Source organism: Pieris napi, chromosome 12, assembly GCF_905475465.1.
Source record: "Pieris napi chromosome 12, ilPieNapi1.2, whole genome shotgun sequence".
Taxonomy (NCBI): Eukaryota; Metazoa; Arthropoda; class Insecta; order Lepidoptera; family Pieridae; genus Pieris; species Pieris napi.
The window spans coordinates 5,666,852-5,690,555 of NC_062245.1; the positions used below are offsets into that span (position 1 = coordinate 5,666,852).

The window sequence follows — 23,704 nt, forward strand, 5'->3', positions numbered from 1 at the left end:
AGACAGATAACTCAATACGAATGTCAATGTCGATTGTGAATGTCACAGACACACATTTTTACAGTTTGACGTTCTTACATCTAAGTTAATTTCTAGTAAATGGTTAACCCGGGTCCCGGTTAGCTGTTTGAGTTTTGAAACTATTTAGAAATTTTGTATAAATAAATTGGCAAATTCGAAATTAAAACATGTGAAGAGTTTTAAAGTTATAAGCGGTTTCATGATGAATTGAATGAATTTATTTAAGCAATAAATTTTCAAGCACCTTTTTATTCAAATAAAGTTTATTAATTATAACTATTAGGTGGCATGTAATTAAAAGAAGATATAACATTATTTTATTATAATTGATTAAATACAACACAAAAATTTGAAATAAACAAACGGGAAAAAAAAACTGCCAAGTAATAACACCAGATAGTAGTTTATTTTTTACATATTAAAAATTTTATGGACACTTTTATTGAATTACTTCAATAAAAGGTAGGGAATAAAGATATTATTGTACTTGCAGAAATTCCATAACAATTAGTATCTGTTATTGAAATTGAAAAAGTATGTTTATTAACATTGAAACAATATTCTTATGAATAAGAAACCTGATATTAAGAAAAAGCAATTTAAATTATCTAACAGTTACCTAATAAAATGGATATTCCTTTACACAATAGATCTCGGATATTTATGTAAGACATAATATTTTCTGCCTATATTTTATATTAACATATACAATTTTTATTTTATCAACTATAAATAACTTAAATGATTTCATCACAACAGTCTTTTCATTAGGTAGTTTAATATTATAGAAGATTCTAATATTTCTACAATTATAAAAAGTGTAAAATAGCTGTCTGTACATGCAGATAATTTAAATAAACCAATCCTTTGAAATTCTGGGTTTTGTCATTATTTGTTTCAAGGTAAATCTTCACCCTTAGAGCAACAATAATTAAATCTATATCTCTGTGAGAATTCCCCATTGACAATGACCCATTTGACAGATTGGGAAATTAGCTAACACTTAACTCGTCTGTTAATTTTAAAGCATTTAGTATTCAACTCTGCCATTAACTTAGTTAAGAACATTAGTATTTTGGATTATAGCAATAGACATAAAGGATTCTAGATATTTATTTTTCTCATTAAACAAGGCTGCTAAAAGAAAGATGTGGTTTAAAGTTATATTTAAGGTTTAATTTCAGACGGTGGGACTGTTTATAATATTTAATATGTTTTATTTATGCTATATTACATTTACTAATATTTACATTATGAAGTTAGATATAAGGGTACAACATAGTATTGCTTTAAGTGATATAGACACCTGTTTTTAATTACTTTTATTATTTAACATATATTTAAACCACCTCACAAGACCAAATCAGTGTTACTGTAAAAGTATCAGTCAAATAATAATATCCAAGTATTTCACTTGCAATTTCAGATAAAAAGATTGTCTTAACAACAAAATTGTAGAAAGTGTTTAAATAATAATATTTAAAATATATAGATGAGGTGTTAAAAGTACCTAAACATTATTATATAATCTTTTACCAAGACTAGAATAATATTGACGACTCATTGGTCTAGTGGTTAGTATCCCTGACTGCGAATCCATGGGTCCCGGGTTCGATCCCCGGCTGAGGCGAACATCGATGTGATGAGCATTTGGTGTTGTTCTTAGGTCTTGGGTGTTTAAATATGTATATATATATGTATATCTATCTATAATATATCCGTTGCCTAGTACCCATAACACAAGCTTCATCAGCTTAGCATGGGACTAGGTCAATTGGTGTGAATTGTCTTTAAAAAAAAAAAAAAAAAAAAAAAAAAAAAAAAAAAAAAAATATTGTAACAAAAAACAAAATAATATTTTAATATCTCTTTCTCAACTATAGTTAATTTTTTACTTATTACTATAATGCTTATCCTACGTTTGACTAGATCCCTGTTTGTATAATAAATTTAATTATACAACCTTTCAACAACATTTAACATCAAATAAACTAACAGTGCTAAGTATTCATAAACGTACTTAAACCATCAAATAGTTATCAATATTTCGTCTTTATAACTCTAGCTTAAAGCGAAAAGACAATCCGTAACTATTTGTGGTCTGATAGTCAGTTTATGAATAAGATTTAGGCTCTACCCTCATCTTTGTAACTTACCGACAGTGATACCTACAGCGGCCCCCATCCTAGTAATGGGTTTTTGTTCCGCGCCATCCCAAGGATGCGACATTTGCGATAAGGATATTGTCGTAACATCGAACTTCCATACAAAAAAGTCGAGATCGTTATCGCTGTGGCTATTAGAAGTTACAGAGTATGGGCGCAGAACCTAAAGGCTTAAAGCTGACACGCGTTCTCGTCCACGGACGGAAGTGACGTATTAGCTGTGATTTCCGATTATTTAGGTATACTATTTAACTCTTTGAACGAGATCATTATGGATTTGAAGCGCTTGGTACGTCACATAGATGCGTCCGATGTGTTTCGAGATTTACGCTGAATACGTATATATATATTTAAGTAGGTACTTACTTTAATAATACAATTTATCTATACTACAACATTTAGAATGGTGCTTTACATAGTTTATTTAACATTAATTACAATTCACATATATTTTTGTTATAGCTATTAAAAAACTAAGTCTATCTATACACACGCGACGGTCGTTTGGAAATGAGCATTTTGCCGTCGCAATGGTTGACGTCACCTGAAAAAGACAATTATTTTTATTATTAATACCTTACGATAGTTTTGTGTATCGTATAAAAATAAGTATTTCAGAAAACCCCGCGTTTCTGCCGCAGCTATCAAGTAGCTGACCTTGAAACGCCTGAACTGGTCTTCGAAAACTATAACTAAGAACCACTTGGATAAGGTCAACGTCGTTTAGAAGCCATGATGCCACAGACATGTCTAACTTCAGGCTCTTTTTGCTTCGAGGGTACAGACTTATAAGTTTTTATTACTGGCTATAATAGTTGATAATAACTATATAATTCTTATATTAGCGCTTAATGTGAATAAGTTCTGATTCTTTGTTTTTATACATACTGACATATTCTGTCACAATATTAATAAATTCATCAGTGTCATTAAAGACATCCTCCATCGTAGGTTAAGTGCTGACCCTTGTGGACCTGGTTGCTATACCTAAATGACTTGACCCACCCTCATCGTTAAACTGGTGTCGAGGAACTTTTCTTATTTTTTTACTATGTTACCTTTAATAGTCATGAGCTTTTTCATTATTGTAACATTAATTTTGCAGTGCACATAGTTTTACGTTAGAATCCAGTTCAAATCTCTTAGTTTTAAGTTTATTTTTGTAAAGATTGTAATGTGTTTTGTGCATCAAATAAATAAAATAAAAATAAAATATTATTCATAAATAAAAACACTAAGCCGCTTTATGGTTCATTTTACAAATATACTTGGAAATAACTAGATATAAAATTGGTATTATATGTATTTTGTACCTATTATTGATAGCCATGGGCGCGTCTTCATCTAATGAGTGCGAATGGCCATGTGCAGGTCTGGTCCTTCGGACCGTTACTGTGGTGTCAGCGTTATCTGACTCCCGCCTCGAGCCGCCGCCGGCACAGAAACACTTACATATTATCCTCTTGAAAGCGAATCTGAAAAATATTTTTATGTTATCATATTAATAAAAAACGAAAAAAATAATCTTAGAATATTGCGCTAATTAATCCTTATAAAAAAAATTTAAGAAAACATTGAGAAGAGGTAGCTTGGAGATTCAATAGTATGTAAAAATATGAGGTCTCATTTTGAGAAAAAGAAATCGTCTTACTTTTTGAACAAAATAAAAAAAATATTATGTTATTATTTTTTTCTAAAAATGTAACGAAGTGTAAATAAAGAAAGAAATTTGCAGTCGCAAAACGCTAAAAGGTTTTTTTTAATCTTTTTTTAATAACAAGTGCTAGATGCTTAAATTATTAGACACGTAAATCAAACGATAGAAACAGTTTAGAAAAATACTTACCTAAAATCTTTAGAAAACAGCGCGTAAATAAGAGGATTTATCGCCGAGTTGCAGTACCCCAGCCAAAAAAGTATTGCAAAGATGATTGGTGTAACACAGTCACCGCAAAACGCTCGGACTACATACACACTGAAGAATGGCAGCCAGCAAAATACAAAACCTCCTACAATGATGCCCAGGGTCTTTGCTGCTTTCGTCTCCATTCGGAATCTCTTCACCTGAAACATACATTATATAAACATCAAATTATTAAAAAAAAAATTAGTTGTCTGTAAAGTCGGTTTACTGACGATAGTTGAACGTGACAACGTCATAAGAAAATACTGATGGAATGGTTGTATTTTTCTAAAGAAAATATTAATTTTATTTGTTTGGTAGATATTTTGTATGAATATGGAGAAGGAGGTAAATGAAAATCACAATTGAATTCATCAAGTTAGAGCTGATTTACACAGGGTCAGTAACTGACTACAAATTCGAGGCAAGTCAGTGCTGACCCGAAAAAAACCCTGTGTAAACTGATTTGAAGTCAGTACAGTGGCTTGAAGTCAGCGCTGACTTGAATATTCGGACACGAATATTTTAAAGTCAGTTGGCGCCCCCCGCCACCCGCGCACCCCCACGCCAGCCAAATAAACCCCGTGTAAACAGACAAGTCAGTGCGTGGTTAGTCACTGCCGCTGCGTTGTAGAGTGACCACGTTTTTTTCGCTGGCGATAAAAATTAAGCTTAGCGAAGACGAAACCTTAAAATTGGTGCAATTATATGGCGAAAACGAGTGCCTTTGGGATATTAAATCCCTAAATTACCGCAATAAAGAAATGCGGTCAACAGCGTTGCAAAATATGGCTCAACAAATGCAAATCGAAGGGCTCACTTCTACTGAAGTAAAAAATAAAATTAAAGCCATAAGGGCTACATATTATTTAGAGCTCGACAAGATACAAAAATCCACCAGATCTGGCGCTAGTGGGAACGTATATGTCCCAAAAGTCAAGTGGTTTCAAGAACTGGACGGCTTTATAAAAAATGCTATTGTAAATAAATAAATAAATTTTTCAACAAATAATTAAATCGTCGTTTTAGTTGTTTTCGCGAATTCATTTTTCCCACTGACTTCACAAACGTGTGCTCATCGTGAGAAACGCACCACTACTACTTACTTCATGTAAACAGTTAAAGTCAGTCGCGGCGCCGACATTGGCGCTGCGACTGACTTGTCTACTGACCCTGTGTAAATCAGCCATTACATTTATTTGTACGCATAAATACAATTATGTCAATTTTTAACGAAAGAACGCTGTCGAACGCGGACGCCGATTGTGCCTCTTTGTCGCTCATTCCGCGCTCTCGCTTCCACTTCAAGCCCTAAAAGGAACGCCTCAGAGCGAGGTAACGCCGCATGCGTCATGTTTTTTCGTGTGTGCAGGCTCCATCGAATTATACGACGTTGTCACGTCAATAAGGAGTATAAAATTCATAAGCAGCAATCTAATAATATACGTAAATTTAATTTATCCTCCAGCATTTGTCAATAATAAATTTGACATAGTTTCAAAAAATGGAATCTCAGAAAGTCTCAGACGATATAGTATTAAAGTACCTACAGGGCGTTTAGGTTTTACCTGCGCTTTTATATTTCTTTTTCCCATTCGTCTCGTTCTAGGCTTGTCCTCTAATTCATCATACAGGGTTCCGGGTGTAAGATGAGGTCTAACCCTCAGTCTGCTTTCCGTCAGCTCTCTTCCATCTCTCTCATAGTGTACAGCATATAGTGAAGGACTAGGAGATCTGCTGGGGGACCTAGAGTTCTCCAGTGGACATATCTGTTCCGATGATGGGTATGAAATGGAGATCTTGATCTTTTCGTGTGCCCGGCGAGCGCTTGAGTGCCTGAAATAATTTAAATAATTATTACTCCATATAACTTTTTTGCTTAATATTTGTAACAATTGATAATGTTGGATATGTACCATTTATGAACAACTGTGATCAATGAACTGCAGGATCGAGTAAAGTACATAGCTTTCAGTATTAAAGGACATATTTGATAATATTTAATAGGTTACCTTCGTAACCTCTCTGGGGAAGCACTCAATGAAGTACTGGTGGAGTGATTAGATGCTGTGGAAAGCGGTGAGCCATGGGGTCTTGCAGAACCACGGCCTCGGTGTATTCTTAGAGTAAGACGATTATCATCAAAACGGTTTCCTAAACCTGAAATTAATATAATTTGTATGTTGTAAAAATGTATAAGAAAGCTTCAGATATCATTACGCACTACACTGATATGAACTGCTATATGTCATGTCAAAAGTTTTTATTAACCAGATACGTAATAATAATAGTAAACAATTTTCAGCAGCTTCTAAAAATACTTTAAATATTCATAATAATCTCCGAGCTATAAATTTTAGAATTAATATAAGCTACCGAAACTCGGGACACTTACCTTTGGTGGTCCTAAACCCTTGATTAATGGCCTTTGTAGTCCTTACAGCAGCCTTATAAATTCTCCAGTAGAAGAATAGCATCACGAACATTGGTATGTAGAAGGAACCCAGCGCAGAGTAGACCACGTACCCTGCGTCATTAGTCAGCTCACAAGTCCAAGGGCAGGGAGGATGTATTTCTTGGGAATTCATAGCGTCCGTGGGCTGTAATTATTCATATTCTGCTTTAGTCTGTTGAAATATAAGCTACCATGGACGCCCTAATACCTTGTTGGGGTTTTGCTAACCTGAACTAATTGATCTGATATAAATCTAACAATAATTATTAATACAAGTAAATATAAAAAAATCGCGTAAAGTTTGTACAATACATACAAACTAAACCATAAAAAAAAAGATGTACGTCCGTATGCGACTTTGAACATTGAATTGACAGAAAACAAACACATTGAAACTGTTACAAATAGATCCTACAAACAATTGGGGTTCGTAATTCGCACATGTCAACCTTTTAAAAATCTAAATCTGGTAACTTTTGGTTATTTTATTAGAGAAAAATTAGTACACAGGATCAGAGTGTCTTCTCCTTAATAGAGGCTGTAGGTTGTGTTATTGGACACTTTCTCATGTTAAGTATCCTTTTAAGTAAATTAGGTTAGTTTATAATTACTTATTAGTCTTAAGTTAGGTTAGATCGTAATGTTAATTGTTAAATGATGTCTGTGTGCAGAGACAATTTATTAAATAAAAATCTATTCAAAAGAAATTAATAAAGTATCTTTGTATTAAATAATAATTTTATTTATATATATATTATAATAATTATCACGAGGCTTATCTACGATTTGAAATTGAACCACTAATGTTTCTACATGGTTTATGGAACAATCGTATTGACTGCTACGAATTCCCCATTTACTCGATATACTGTTTCATATTTTGGTACCAACTATGCTTAAAGTAATATAGTTTTAAGTATTCTATATAATGAATACGTGAGTCTTGACTTAATCTATACTACTGAACGGGTAATGCGAAATCGCAAGCCACTGTTTCAAAGAGCAAATATAAATTTGTTATTAAAGCAGGCGTTCTTTTTCTTATTAAAATAAATTTTCACTATTCCGATTAAAACTTAGACGCTTTTGTTTATTGTAAGCTATTGTTATGTCACAGTTCTTTTCAGAATCTTTTTCTTTGTAGACAAAAGAAAACATACTGGTCGCTTTTAATTATTATTTTTAAGATGCATGTTTTATGTAAAAAGTTACAATACGAAAGATTTTACTTTTTAATTAAGTTCATTTAAAGGTTTAATAAGAAAATGCGAAAGGATTTCTATCTTAGGAAGAAAAAGGGGGGCCTCATAGCCTAGCGGTCTTATTAAGTTGCAGCTAGGTGAGGGGTACCGGGTTCGAGTCCCGGTTCGAGGGCAAGTTTTAATTTAATTAAAATTTGTTCTCGGCCTTTGGGAGGGTTGTGCGGTACCGGGCGAGTGCCTAAATCGTACATGGACGACATGATCGAATGTCTAAGGCAAAAAGCACGAATGATAAAAAAATCTCATACTTGACGCTGGCTAATGCACAAACCGTGCCAGAGCCATAAAAAAAAAGAAGAAAAATTAGAATGCGAAAAATGTCATCTATTTTCGGAAACGAGTATCATATGATTTTTTCTTAGCTATAAATAAAGTCTTTTCAGGAAAATTGAATAAACCACCTAAAAATATTTCAGCGAACGTTAAGTATTATTAACGGCTATTTAAACACAAAAGAACAGATTATCCCAGATTTTCGTGAAATCACAATGAAAACAAGATAAATCGGCGTATTACGAATATATTATTTCCAGAAATATTCCTATCTAACAGTGAATATCTAATTTTATGATAGGGTTTTTAACTATATGGAGACTTTATATGGAATTCATTCTTGTCAACGTATAATCATGTACTCATATAAGTTGTCTCTCTCCCTAAAATATGGCGAGGGGGCCGATGGCTGGCCATGCGTCATACTCGTGAACGGGTGCTACTTGTGGTGACTGGTCGTACTTGAATTCGTGTATGCGGTGATATTAGTTATTTGGACTAGGTGTTTGCGTGTTGTTCCCACGAGAATGTAAGTCCGTGCTCCTATTTCACCATGCCTCATGCTGATAGAGGACAAGTCTTTGTTTTTTAAATTCATGTTAATATTATTAATTACTTAAGATGTCATGTGGAACATGGTGTAATGGTTGCAGCTCCTTACAAACGTTGTGTAAAAAAGAACATGGCGATTAAAAAAAGTGGCGGAGAGTTTATTGCCAGTTCTTCTCTTCCGTTCTACACCCTTGATTTGAGAACTGGCTGTAAATGTAAAATTAGAAGCTTTAATGTACCTATATTTCTTTTTTGACGTTCATAAGTGTACATTGCGTTACCTACAAGAACTTATTTTTTAAAAATAATCTTTGATGCTGACTCTCCAGATGTATAATGTTTTTTACATTTGAGCTATAAAATAGCTCGAATAGATCAAACGGGAAAAAATCAATACTCACCCTCTTATCTTTCCAACCGACCAGCGGAGGGAAGCAAATTACAAAGGAGAGGACCCAGACGCCAGCTATTAACGCTTTGGCGCGTTTCTTGCTCATTATGGAAGGATAGCTGACTGGTCTAGTCACAGCAACATATCTGTCTAGAGATATAGCGCATAGGTTTAGAATGGATGCAGTACACATCCAGACGTCCACAGCCAGCCACACTGAACACCAGACGTCTCCGAAAATCCATACCTGGAATTTAAATCATACTCGTAAATAAAAATCTACTTTTAGAAACATATTGTGTGTTTGAAATACCAGTGGAAACAGTTTTGAAGGCAAAACCGTGGTCAGTCTTCTTTGCCTAGCAACCACAATCAAATATATAGTTTTTGAACTTTTGAATTGTGCATGTGTTCGTGTATTTTGTCTTTTACCATTGCATAAACGCCGTTCGAGGCGTTGGACTCGACGTACTTTAAACTAAGTGAATCTACACCTTTCACTATATATTAAAAAATACCTAAATCAGCGAACAAAGTTAAGGGAAACATTGCATCATAAAAAGCCGTACTAAAATACGTGAGCATCGAACTAAGTGATAAACATTTTTAAAGTTTCAATGTCTTCTTTATAACTAGGAATATTTTTAATATAGGTACAGACGCGCTCACTCTACCCTCTTATTACATAATTTATAAATTTACCGTACGCTGAAGTCAGAATGGCACACGAGAGCATGGGTAAACATTCAGCTGAACAATTTAATCAGATTTACCTTACTACCGTTACTCGAACGAAAAGTTAGTTTTGATATTGGATACGCAATTGATACATTTTTGTTACAACCTTAAATATTAGGCCACCAATATAAGGCTACATAAAGACACAATTTAACATTACGATCTAGCCTTACTTAAAAATAATAAGTAATTTAAGTCTAACCTAATTTAGTAACTAGTAGATATTCGGTTCGGTTAATTCGGTTTTGAAATAAAAGTGACCTAAGAATATTGTCTATGATTCACCTTCACCGCTCGCTATGAGAAATATTTTAAGTATAAAACTTTTGCGATTATCAAAATATACGTTATAGATTTCATTCTATGAAAGATGTGATTAAATCAAACCAGCGATACCCACTCGTTTTGGTATAAACTATGACTAAACTAAAATAAGTAATAATCTATTCTGTGCTAACACCTGAACTGTCAGTTGACAGCAGCAAAAATTCTCGTTGGAGCCATTTCATGCGGACGACTGTCTGGCGCCAATGAGTCTAGATTTCTGGCTAGATTGCTTAAAATCGAAATAACATGGTACGAGCTTACGAATTAACAGCTGTTACCGTGATTTAATTCTATCGCAGTAATTAATGAATATTAATACGTGCCACGTTTAGCGTTTTAACTTTGAAAGCATTTGAAGGGTATTTTTGCTTAAAACTGTAGCGAGTTTCCAACGATAAGAAGTATTTTTTGATATAAAAATACTATGGTATCAAGCATATTCTAGATTGAATTCTGAGCACTGATTGTATGAGGACCGAAAAATGTTTTGACATTGCTTATTCCTTTGTATACATTTTATCACTCCATACTTTTAAAAATAAAAGAGGTTGAATAATACAAAAGCGGGCGTTTTTAACGAAACAAAAAGTAGTATATTTATAGGAGACAAAATAGTGTTCCTAAGCCATTTAAAATACCAGTTTGACGTCTGTAAGTTACTATACAACGCAATAACGTTAATAAAATTTACGCAGTGAAATAAGTTACGCAAATAGATTTTTGACATAACATTAGGTATAAGAAAATCGTACGGGTACAAAAGACCCTTTGTCTTCTAAAACTATAAATTCTCAGAGATTTATTACGGGTTACTTTACTTTAGTCGGGGGTTAAGATAGATCGCTCCTTAAATTAAAAACTAATCATTTGGATAACAAAACGGCTAAGGAAGTTTTATACCTACCTACCTACCTACCATATATATATATATATATATATATATGCAAATACAGGGGTCTGGGCTCAGAATATGATTTTGTCCCATTCGGTGTCGAGACCCTTGGTCCGTGGGGTCCTAGCGCTTTAAGGCTTTTTAAAGATATTTCAAAAAGGTTAGTCGACATCACAGGAGACCGAAGATCTGGCAGCTACCTCGGACAAAGAATTAGTCTAGCAATTCAAAGGGGGAACGCTGCCAGTATCTTCGGAACCTTGCCTAAAGGGACTCCTTTTAATGATATATTTTAGTTTATGTTAAGTTTCGTTATTTATTTCAATGTATATTATTTTATTATTATTAGTTTATGTTTATATTTAACCAATTAAATTAAAAATTATGTAAATATATATATATATATATATATGTATATATATATATTTATATATAATGTAAAAGAACTATGTCTAACGAAAGAATCTTGCAATTTTTTTTATAGTCACTTGACAATGGCTTCACAAATGTCAGTTTCGTTCGCATCTTTTAGAATAAACAGATTAAGAAAGATACCCAAAAAAACATCTCCATAGCTAAGTATTCACTGAATTGAATATAATATTTAACCGATGGTTATTCGACTATGGCGAGTTATGTCTATTGAGACATGCCACGTATGTAGTCCATAAGTGTGTACATAGAATACATTATTTAATCCATAACTCTCTTACGTTGGAATGAATGTCCGAAGTGAGTCGTGGCCGCAGTGTCGCGAAAGCAGGCGACGGCAGATTTTGACGTGATAACGTCCTTAAAATCGTTTTAGTCGGGTGACATGTTCAGAAACTTGTGTCACACCAAAACCTCACGAGCGCGATCGCAGGTATAACGAGAGAGAGACAGACCGATCTCCCGTCTCATCTCGAGCGCTGCCAGTCATTCCGTGAATGTATGAAGAAAAATGTATATCATAGTCGAATAAGTAAACTTGTCATTTTACACCCCAAAATTTATCATCAAAAGTGTGAATAAAACGATAGATGTAATTTAAAATTTGAAAAAATTGTTATCTTCATTAATTCCTTACTTCCCAAAAACTTATATCACCAATAAGACGTTATCACGTAAACATCTCGATCGTAAACCTACTTTACAAACAACCAATATTTTTTTTTAGTTGTTGTTCAAACCTACATTCAAACTAAGGATAACCATTTAATTTTCATTTAGTATGTTCAGATATTATTACCGCTCAAAATTGTCACCTAAGTACAAAATAACGTACAAAGGCAGTTTTAACGCTCATTTACTGTGTGTTTCGTTTAGTAACAAAAGTTAACTAACAACTTTAGGATTGGAATACCTAACATATTTTTCTTTATGACGTTCTAACACTTTGAGGCTCGCTATGGCTCAACCCTAAGGTCGCCCATTTGAGCCCCAGCTGTGCACAAACAGATTGTTGCAATAGTATTTGTTTTGATGGTGATTGAATAATTACGTGAGGAATGGTGTGGTTTAGACGCAAGAATGTGTGGAAGGTTAATCACCTACTTGCCTAGAAAGATAAATCATCAAGGAAGATACAGAAATCTACGCCCAACGCTTTTGCTATTATGATTTTGGTTATATAATTAAATCCAGCGCTTACTACTAAGACGTAATATAAGTAGATAAGTCCCATCTCACCAACAAAGAGCTGATTCTCGCAGGCGGAAACGTTTTGCTCTATCTGTCTGTGACGACAATGGAAGTGGTAATCTATGGTACAAGTCTTAAGATGTACTGATATACATTTTCCGTTTTAGTGTAATAGCTAATATGTTGTACAACTCGATGTTATAATATCATACTTTTAAGTATTCTCTGTTAATTAGTTAATTATTAAGATGCGAAGTTCTTCTTATTTTTTATAGGGTCAATAAATCAGTAGCGATACTGTCGTTGTTTACTTTATTTGAAATTACAACCAGATGTGTAATAATTTATTCATATTTGTTTCACGTCGGTGTTTATCGTGCTTCTTTGTAAGTGAAGGTGCGTTTCAGTACGAAGTACATAGTGCCTAGTTTTACCTAGTTGTACCTAATGATATGTCGATCATAGTTTTATAAATACATTTAGAATACAAAAAAACTTTGGACCTAGAACAATCCTGAATTTATTACTTACTTGCTTAAAGAAAAACAGCTTGCAGGACGAAACAGAAACAAATAGATTATATGTTGATCTCAATAAACAATCTATATTATTTATTATTACTTAGCTTGATTTTTATTGATAATTGGATGTTTATATTTTCAGTTTAAATATTTATGTTAGGGATTTTCTCAAATAGTTCGTGTCTTAAATCTGAATACTATCAGTTTTATTTTTGTACAAAAATTGGTCAAGCAACTTCATAGATTCAAATGGAATGTAGTGGAAATTCAAAGGCATTAGTGATAAAGTGTAAACTATAGCAATTGACAATATGACTAAAACCAATGTTATGACGTTTAATGAATTAACGTTTTGTTGATGTGAAATAAATAAACAAACTCATATTTTACAAAAACTCTACACCAATGAATTGATTTAAGCGGCACTAATTAGGCAAAAGAAATGACGCCCTTCTGTCTAATTAGTTGAAAAACCCAGTGAAAATTTTCGCGTAGAATAATTTCATGGTCATTTTCATTGTATACTTATATTATTTTGTGCAAAGTATGTACTATGTACATACCTAATATTGGAACATGTATCGCAGTATTTAACTCATTTTTTATTTAAATTTAGAACATAGATAAACATTTGTATTAAACATTTAACCCAGAGGGTTCCATATTTTATTTTAATTCTTCAATGTAATAAATAAATATTAATCTAATTCACGAAACTTTTTTATAGTCCTCTTTGGCTGGATAGTTGAATTGTCGAATCTCATATATTGCCCCGCATATTATAGTGCTTATACGAAAATATGTTCTATTATTTGATGATTGCCAGTAAATATTAATACCACACAATTCAATGACATTTCACAAAGCGTCTCAAGATGGCGGCCCCTATTGTCAGTAACGACACATTTTTGCATTTTTATAAATCGTTTATTACAATAACTAATAATCCAAGGGGTTTATAAGATTTTCTGTCTCGTGGATGCTCAGCCCTTGTGCTTATTATATCATACGATCAAAAATAGCAGTGTCATGAAGCACATTGTTTATTCAGATGTTATATTTTACGTGTCTTTTGACAGTTCATAAATTGACTCACGGAGTAATTCATTTATTAAGTGTAAAAGCGAAGAGTCATAATGAAAACTCTGCTTTGCTTTACGTATACAAAAATATGCCAATAAAAACTAGGTCAATCTTATAAAGAGATTTGATTTTTAATTTGTAATAGATATATAAACTATTCAATAGTAAAACGAAAGAGTCTTAATAATAAATTTTGAAAAAAGCAAGAAAATAATACCTTTACTGAATATGCGTTTCATGCATGTATACAATAAAAGTTACGCTAACTAATGCTTGAAGGAATTATTAATCTTAAAATAGCTCTAGTTTTGTTCTAATATAATGCATTATTGTAAGGTTTTAATATAAACATGATATTATTTCTTATCCAAATAAATACACTACTTACCCGTCATGTCTTATAATAGAAACATCGATATTTCGTTGAATTTACTACGTCTATAAACCAAAGTATATTTAAAAAGTATTTTCACTGAGAAATAACTTTAAAATTATCTTCCGTCAATCAGTGCGCCTACTCGATCTAAAAAGCTCTCATTTTAAACAAGATTGTAGCTTGTTATAGAAGTAAATAAACTTCTACAAGATTGTGGTTCTATTTCCTAGCTCTCAATTCCAAGAGTCGTTATCTGACGTTGATACAAATAACTTGACTGATGGCATAATTAAGTCTTCCAATAAAGTAATACAAGTTGGAAAGTATCTTTACAAAGAATTCTTACTATTTATCTGATCTTCTTCTTATTTATTTATCTTTCATAGTCTGATCGAAGTAATTACTTCTTTACTAAATTACTCAGCCAGAAGATTATATTATTAGACGAATTCGTTGTTGCAATAACTTCGTTTGCATTTCTATCTATTCAAATAATTTATTAAAAAGGCACTTTTGAAAGTTAAAAAAAAAATTACTCTAGTTGCCCCTCCCAAAAGGTAGTTTCATATGGTGGAGGATGGGCAAGAAACTCCACACTTACTCTTTTAAAATAGTTTTTACAATATTTTGTAATACATTGATTAGATATATATGTGTATTGTGTACCTAGAACAAAAAAAATGTAAAATAGGCGCATGGTGATAAAAAACAATGTAGCAGATAGCTAAATTATTATGTAAATACACAATGCTCATATATTTACAAATATTGCAACTATAGATTTTACTTTATTCTTTATAAAAAAAAGAAATAAGTAACATACAGTCACATTTGTCCCTCAAATATTTTACACTTTCGTATGATTAGGGTATGCCCTGTATATGTACAACTACAGAAGTATACTGCCAATATAATTTTACCTGCTTACTGCCTCAACGTACAAAGTAAAAAACTGTTATTATTTAACGCCGCAACAACTGTGTACAACGAACTCAGTACGTATCAGTGCGTAGAGAATTTGTGCTCACCATATCGTATCTTATATATAAGTTATTATGGTGGCTGTACACACTCGGCGAGAGCCTCTCGCCGAGAGTCTCGACCGAGAGGACCGAGAGAAGAGCGCAGCCTGTACACACTCGTTACGTTATTTGTATTTAAAACACCGTTAATAATGGACGTGGAAACCGCTGCTGCTGTTTGTCTTTGTGCAATAAGCAACGCCTGATTGTATAGATGCATTAATCTTTCTTTTATGTCCACGGTACGTAGCCATGAGTGAATCTCGCTCTTTCTTTAGTTCCTCAAATGGGATATCCATCGGCCGGCTATTCGCATCCAAGCATCATGTAGAGATTGTTTATTTTTGTGTCCTACATCCTACGGATTCCATAACAACGATTCCCTTTGGTAACACTCCAAAAACTCTAATTCGCGTTCGTTAGACCACATTGTGCGATACGTCCTGTCACAACCACAGTCATCGAGCAAGTGATTGAACGAGTGTGTACAGGTCGCTCTCGTTTTACTCGCGAGACCCTTTGACTCGTGCGCAAAAAACCGACAGGCGACCGAGAGAGGCGAGACCGACTGCGAGGAAGCGAGGCGAGACGAGAGCTCTACTGTACACTCTCGCCCTCGGCCTGTCTCGGGGTGTCTCGCCGAGTGTGTACAGCTACCATTACATGGAAAGGAAAACGATCCGACAGTGCTCTCGTGTCTAGACCTCAGGGTGCCTGATCGTTAGGAGGTGAAATCGACTATTGGTGCCCTTAGCGAAAACTAACATCTCGAAAAGGGCACACATGACACAATGTATTGTACTGCATAGATCAATAGACGTTTTTAATTGTCCGTTGAGTGAACTGACAAAACGCCTGCTGTTAGTTCCTTATTATTGTTTTCTGTTGTACTGTTTTATTTTATCGGTATGTATTGTTTTGTATTTGATTTATAAATAGTTGCCGCATTGTAGTAACCTATAATGGTAGCTTATTTTGTTAAAAATAAACAATAAATTCTTGTGAGAAAATTTAATCCACATGAAATATGGATATAGAGACTAGTTACTTATTGATAGAAAGTAACTCATAAAGCATGCAAAATGATTCCCAAGACAAAGCCACAATTGTTAGGCTATAATTAGTCTAGAAGCTGTTATTTACCTCATTATCTTAGTACTAAGTGCTATTTTAATGTATATACCGTACATATGCCGCAAATAGCTATTAATTGAAAATAACATGACAAAACGAAAAGTTCAAATGTGTATCGAAGTTAATGCCGCTTTATATATATTATTGTATTTCATTAAATACCTTAAACACCTCCCTGGTAGCCGAGAAAGGCAGCACTGCTAGGCCGACCAATAAGTCGGCTACTGCCAGCGATACGATGAAAAGATTTGTGACACTGCGCAACTTTGACGAGCAAAGGACCGCAGCTATTACCAAGCAGTTTCCTGAAAGATTGAGAATAAAGATTTATTGTAATGTAACAATAATAATAGCAATGTAATCCGCTTATTGGGTGATCTTGACCTCAGATCAAAAGCGAAACTAAAGTTTGAGTCAAAGTTATTACTTAAGCTAGAAAAATACCTTTTTTCACCCAGATAGGCTTTCACTCAGCAGCTACTTAAAATGTATTTTAAAGTTTAATAGACCTTGACTATACAATATGTTAATATCCACTGTAGATATTTCTTATTCTACGTCAACATATTTTGTGCTATCAATTTAAAAAAAATATAAAGTACTTCTTTTGGACCTTAGCCTCCGCAAGTATCTTTCGCCATCCCAATCTATCTCTTGCTTGCTCCAACTTCAAAAACCTATTGTTTCGAGGTCCTTCAGAACTCTTTCCCACCCACACAGCCTCGATCTACCGGGTTTTCTTAATCAGCGCAAGAAATTTCGCTGCCATATTTGTAAAAATGTACTTGCGTCTTTTCTTATACATACTAGTGATATTTTACGATGATTTGATGTTATAAATTCAGAAATAATAATAACTTTCAAAACAAAATCCTCTTGAAAACTGTCTGAGTGCAAAAACAACAGATACTAGGCTCCATTATTATGCTTTAAATAAAATAGAAATAGGCTGTTTAAAGACGAACGTGCGTAACGTGACGTTTTTATTTTGGTTACTCAGGATGAGATTGAGAAAAGAGATCTAACTATGACTCCCGAATGATAAAATTTAATACATTTTTGACGTTCGGTATGTAATGGTAGGCAGACATAGTTAGTCAGGTCTGCCTGGCATTTTGGCCAACTAAATAGCTCTAACATGTGATTGACTAAGTATTATCCTGCTTGCTTGCAGCTTGGAAGCCCTATAGTTTTTTAATTATATATTTATATTTCTATGGAATTTACTATAAAGTTTGTTATGGAAGAACTGGGAACCCTGACACAGGTATTTCTTTACTTAAAAGGGTTTCCAAATCTCACACATTATAATAAATTCTTGACAAATAAATAAACACATTTTTACTAAACTCATGGTAGACATACTGCCCTTGCACATTCATCATACAGACTTAAATTCATTATAAGAGCCCCTAAGAGCAAAGAGGGCTACTAAAGCGACGTTCTAGCGTATCTTATTACTCAGGCGTGGTAGACTGGGGTTCACTTTATAAAATAGAAGCGTCAAATTGAAAATGCCCATAGTGATGTAGATAAAAAAACGAAACAGCGCGTTTCGTTTGATTGTGACAAGTCAACAGCACTAGGTACTAGTCCAATCAAAACGCGACACGAAAGACGCTATTATTTTGTCATTTGTTTTATTTTCAAATGTTTGTTTAATTGTAGGTACTCTAAAATTCTCATAGCTTCGAAACTAATATCGCCTTTGTCTACGAGTCAATGTGGCATAAAACGCTGGTTAACAAGAATCCTAATTGAAAATAAGCCGCACATAAGCCATTACTGGTAGGAGAAAAAAGTGCGTTTCAGAAGTGCTGTCCAAACAAAACATTTTGATTACTTCGCTTTGTTGTATCCCCTTTTGTTGAATTTAATTACAGTTCGGATGAATGTAAAGTAGGTTTTAATTATATATGTACTTGTGAAGTTATTTATGAAAATGTTTAGGGTGTCCGTTTACTAAGTACGTTGCCCTTGTTACATCGATATAAATAGAAGGAAAAACTGACTGTAATTTTCCATTGGTTTTATGTCAATTGAAATGCCGATGAGATAGGGTACTGTTCTATGACGATTCGCTGGGAAATTTCTATAAATATAACGTAGTTGTTACGTTTATACATTACAAACTATATTTTCGTTCTAATACTAGGCATTTTTTTATACTACAATTTACTGCATAAATATAGTAAATTTATCCCTATAGCGTTTATTATTATAATATACGACACTTAGTTTGGGCTACTTAAAATTGAGATAGATGAGATATAAAATGATGTGGTGCAAGAACAAATAAAATTATTTTTAGGTCTACCCCTCAGATCTGCATTGTGCATTTATATGCTTGAAAGTAGGTATACTGGTAATACAGAATACGCTTAAGCAATAATTTAACCGTTTATTACTTATGATATTAATATATATTATATATACTAGCTGGCCTGGCGAACATCGTACCGCCTAACAGTCGATTCTTAATTTTTTTAAATACTTATTCTGCTATTCAGGACACCGGCCTAGCTAGTAAGATAAAAAAAATAAAGTTGATAATACAACAAATAAATTATGTCAAAAAATAAAAATTTACCTTCCCGGAACCCCTCCACTAACACTTGAACTTTATAATATGGTATTAAAGTTCAAATTGCCTTTAAATATTATTACGAATATTTTGTATGGGAATATAGAAGTGTTGTTTTTAGACTTTTTCACTCAATTTTTTTAAATTTTTCTCTCCGTAAGAACCATCCTCGTACTTCAAGGAATATTATAAAAAAAGAATCAGACAAATCGGTCAAGCCGTTTTCATGTTATGTCGTGACAACGGAAAACGGGTTTCATTTTTATATATATAGATAATTCTGCACGGTGATGGGCGTCAGTAATCTACGAGCATAGTATAATAATCGCCTTTGAAGATACTCTTTAAATAGTAGTAAAGAATCTTTAAATTTACAAAGAAATCATCTTCCGTATAGTTTTTGCGCTTACATTTTCAAGGTATGTATTTAAAATATTCGCTTTGACTAAAAGATCCCGGGAGCTTATGTTCGTACAATTTCCTAGCTGAAAAATAAGTTTAGATTCTACCATTAGTGACTTCACTAGTAAAACAGTAAATGTCTACATGGATAATACTTTTTCTCATATTAAAACTTTAATATTTAGAAATAGGTGTATATGTTTAAACAATGATTTCTTTTTCTTGAATGCCTAGAATATTAATTTATTTATTCATTATAACTATGCATTACAGTGTATAGGATTTAGGAACCCTTTTATATAAAATACCTGTGTCAGGGATTCCAGCTCTTCCATCACAAATTTAATTAATTACATAACACTTATTTTTTTTATTTTTTTTTAAACTGTTTACAACAACTTATCATCTTTATTTTTTTAACGTTATGCTTGTTACGGGACGCGTGATTGTGAATGTGAGAGAATGAGTGAGTATTATGTGTAACTACACGTTAGTGACTCAGTAGCATCGCCAACTCTGCATAAGATTTATTCAGAAGAGAGTCCTTTAACACCTTTTTTTTCAATTGTATTCGGTGATCGTGTAGATGTTAAGCTGCCGTGAGATGGAGTCTGCCTGCATATTGTCTAGAAACTGACTTAACATTAGTTAAATTGAGTTTAAATTATAATAAAATTATCGCTTTACTATTTGAGTACTAATAGTAGTAATAATTGCTTATTCGCTCAACGTAGGTGTTTTGGTACATAAGCTCAAATAATTGAATTTTAATGGAGTTCAAAAAGGACGTTCCGTTTAAACGTTTTTTATGTCAATTTCCTGCACTGGTCACGACATACGGACTATACTCGTCTGAGTTGCACTACAGTTACACTCATGTCTCACACCAAAAAAAAGACGATGGTGCGATTGATTTTTATCTACCTCACTTGTTAGTTATTACGATTGAATATCAACTTTCGCCAGAGATTTTTAAAGGATGTTATTTAATTATTTACCTATTTATGTACCTACACTGTTTTGCTTTGTTAAGTAGATTAAGTATTAACATATAGGAAAGAGCGTTCATAAACACACATTCTCGATCTTTAAAGGGATTTACTAAAATATAGATTTAAGACTATTTACTTAATAAATAATTTTTTGTTTGTTTAAATTAAAAAAATTGTCATACATACATACATCGTTGATAATTTTGGAGATGTATACTCATGGAATGTACCGCTCACATATAATTTAGTTCCTGCGGCGGAGCTGAGCCTAGCTTATACGTCAATCAACAATGTTTTTCTCATAACTAATAAATCCAAAAAAATAAAGCCATTTATCAACAACCTTTTTCGTGCGTTGAATAAACAAAAACCCATCTAAATATAACCAGAACAAACAGAAAAAGGTTTCGGAGCTATGGATCGCAATTTTACGCGTCACCTGTCGCACGATTTTATTGCTGATTTTTACGAAACTATGTGACAAGAAAGGGAAATTAAAGACATTTCAATCATATGTACGTTTTTGTAATCTCAAAAATTAAATATACAATAACCTCAATTATAGGTTCTAGATACATAACAAATATAGATTGTAGAACCTACTCGTATATAATTCTAATAAATTTATAATAAAGCTTTATATTAATAAAAGTTAATATATAAATTAGTGCACTAAACGCATAAAGATAAGGTTAAAATTTTGGTTTTTGTATTGTGTTGATTATGGTAAATTTTGTATTGTGCTGCTAATATTCAAGCATCACGCTACATGGCAGCTGAAATCCATTTCAGGCGGGACGATGCAGAAATATGCCTGTCACATGTTTCTTTAGAGATCTCTTCAAACAATTTAAGAACATATTTAGTTTGCATACTAGCAATAACAACAGTATATTGCATCTCCAGTGCAACAATGTTTTACAAAATACAGTACAATTTATTTGCCCTACACATGGTGCGACAATCTCACTGTCTTAATAACTATAGAATTATCTTGAGCGTTATTGTTTTAGTACGACACGTCGTGGAACGCTTCATACATAAAAGCTCACATTGAAAAAGGGCTTCTTGCAAGTGGCAGTGTTGCAACGGAGCCCGGGCGTGCGAAATGCTAAATTGTAATGTATAATCGTTACTATACTCCTATAAACAAACTCCCAAGCGAAATTAGAGAATGATCACTGAATCAATTCAAAACTCTTGTTAAACGTAAATTAATCAATAAAGCTTTTTATAAATTTGATGAATATTTAAATGATCCTAATCCTTGGGATTGATTTGCTCCTGTTCAAACAATTTGTGTGACTTAAAACTTGGCGATTATAAAGAGTGGCGGAGAGTTTCTTGACCGCTCTACGATCTTGACTTGCGAACTGGTAGTAAATGTAAATTTAGAATTAATTTAACATCTTTTCTGTTGACGTTCATAAGTGTACTTGGTTACCTACATGAATAATGTATTTTTATACAATATATATATTTATTTTGAGTTTGAGTTAAATTAAAAATTAGGTCATAATATCTGTCAAAGCATGATCTCGTTTCATAAGCGTAACCACAACAATGAACGTTCTTAAACAGTAAGACTAAATTATTTCTTATGAATTGTCGTAAAAAGTATTATAGTATTAGAAAAGCCGCAGCCGAGTTGCAAAGGAATTTCCATAAATATACGTGGGTAGTTGAAAAGTTTGTAAGAGTGGCCCAGAAACTTGAATTTACCGACTTTGCCAAAGTTTATGATTTATAACTCCTGATATTATGATATTAGAAGTAGCTTCCGAATTTGAGATTTCTAACTTTGTAAAGACTTTAGGAGTACATAAAAGATTTGAATCTATTTACTGAGTGTTCTGAGAAAATTCTATTACAAGGAAAGCAAATAAATAATTGTATATTTATATTATTTATGAGTTGTCTGGAAGAAACTGCTTTTAACAGCAATATTACCAATTAAGTCCTTCCTTACGTCTGTCTTCATTTATTGAATATTAATTTTTCTCCTATTTGTGTTATTGTGATGTAAATTGTAGTATTAAAAAAGGACCGTAATTTTGCCAGCATTTCCTTACTATTTATACAGTACCTACGCGTTAGGTATTCATACGATGAATGAAGTTTCAATTCCGGTTTACAAGTTCTGGGTTCGATTCACGATCAACCATATTTCAAACCTCGGCTGGTCATTCAAAAACTAATAAACCAGATCGCGTTTAGCCCATCAGTCAGACAGAGAAGTATAATCCCATGTACAATGTCCCTCCATCGTCCAAAGCAGACACGATTAGGTTATTTAAAATTGGCTTTTAAGTGCTCCGAAATTATATTAACATTTTCCATAGTTCCTCTCAATATTCTACGTCTACATTGTATGTATAAAAACTACGCTCACAAGCAGTAATGTAATTTGCTAATGGTTCTCTCACTTCGGAATAAATGAATATGCTTAGAATAGCTTTGATTCAAACGCCCACTCGACGATTGGCGTTTAGTTCAGAGTTTTAAAATGCATGGTTTTTTTTAAAATAGAATAATGTTTGAATGGCTGCTTACAATCTATTTGCGACTTTTTCTGTGAGGTACTAACGAAAACTACACAACACTGATATATATTTTTATATGTTAGGCCAGAGTTCCCCAAACTTTTTTGTGTCGTAGACACCTTGCCATGTTTTTCCGTGTTGGGTAGACCCCCTACTTATCTGATATTGATTTCCTGTAAATTTCTAACTGTAGTGAAGTTTAGTGTTAAAAACTAAAAGAAAAACACATGTTAATCTATACATTTATTAATTGAATTTAAATTAAAACTACTCAAAATATATTTTTTTATCTGTTATGTAGGTAAACTTTTATAAATAATGTATATGTTTTGATATTATAAGATAGTATTATGTAAGTAAATAGGTACAATCAGTGTATGTGTTGAGATCCACTACCGTGGACCCCATTTTCATTTCATGGACCCCCAAATTTTTTTTCGCTGAC

General features: G+C 33.0%; 1 protein-coding gene across 1 annotated transcript in view; it reads right to left on the reverse strand.

The window, feature by feature from the left end:
- Window positions 1–1,864: 1,864 nt before the first annotated feature.
- Window positions 1,865–23,704, reverse strand: part of LOC125054903 (octopamine receptor Oamb) — a 75,225-nt gene continuing 53,385 nt past the window's right edge. The window contains exons 3-10 of the mRNA XM_047657049.1: window positions 16,901–17,043; window positions 9,033–9,269; window positions 6,485–6,689; window positions 6,102–6,249; window positions 5,658–5,925; window positions 4,033–4,250; window positions 3,500–3,661; window positions 1,865–2,730 (exon numbers count right to left, since the gene is read on the reverse strand). Coding sequence (XP_047513005.1) covers window positions 2,727–2,730; window positions 3,500–3,661; window positions 4,033–4,250; window positions 5,658–5,925; window positions 6,102–6,249; window positions 6,485–6,689; window positions 9,033–9,269; window positions 16,901–17,043 — 1,385 coding nt within the window. The 3' untranslated portion in view covers window positions 1,865–2,726. The remainder of the gene's footprint in view (window positions 2,731–3,499; window positions 3,662–4,032; window positions 4,251–5,657; window positions 5,926–6,101; window positions 6,250–6,484; window positions 6,690–9,032; window positions 9,270–16,900; window positions 17,044–23,704) is intronic.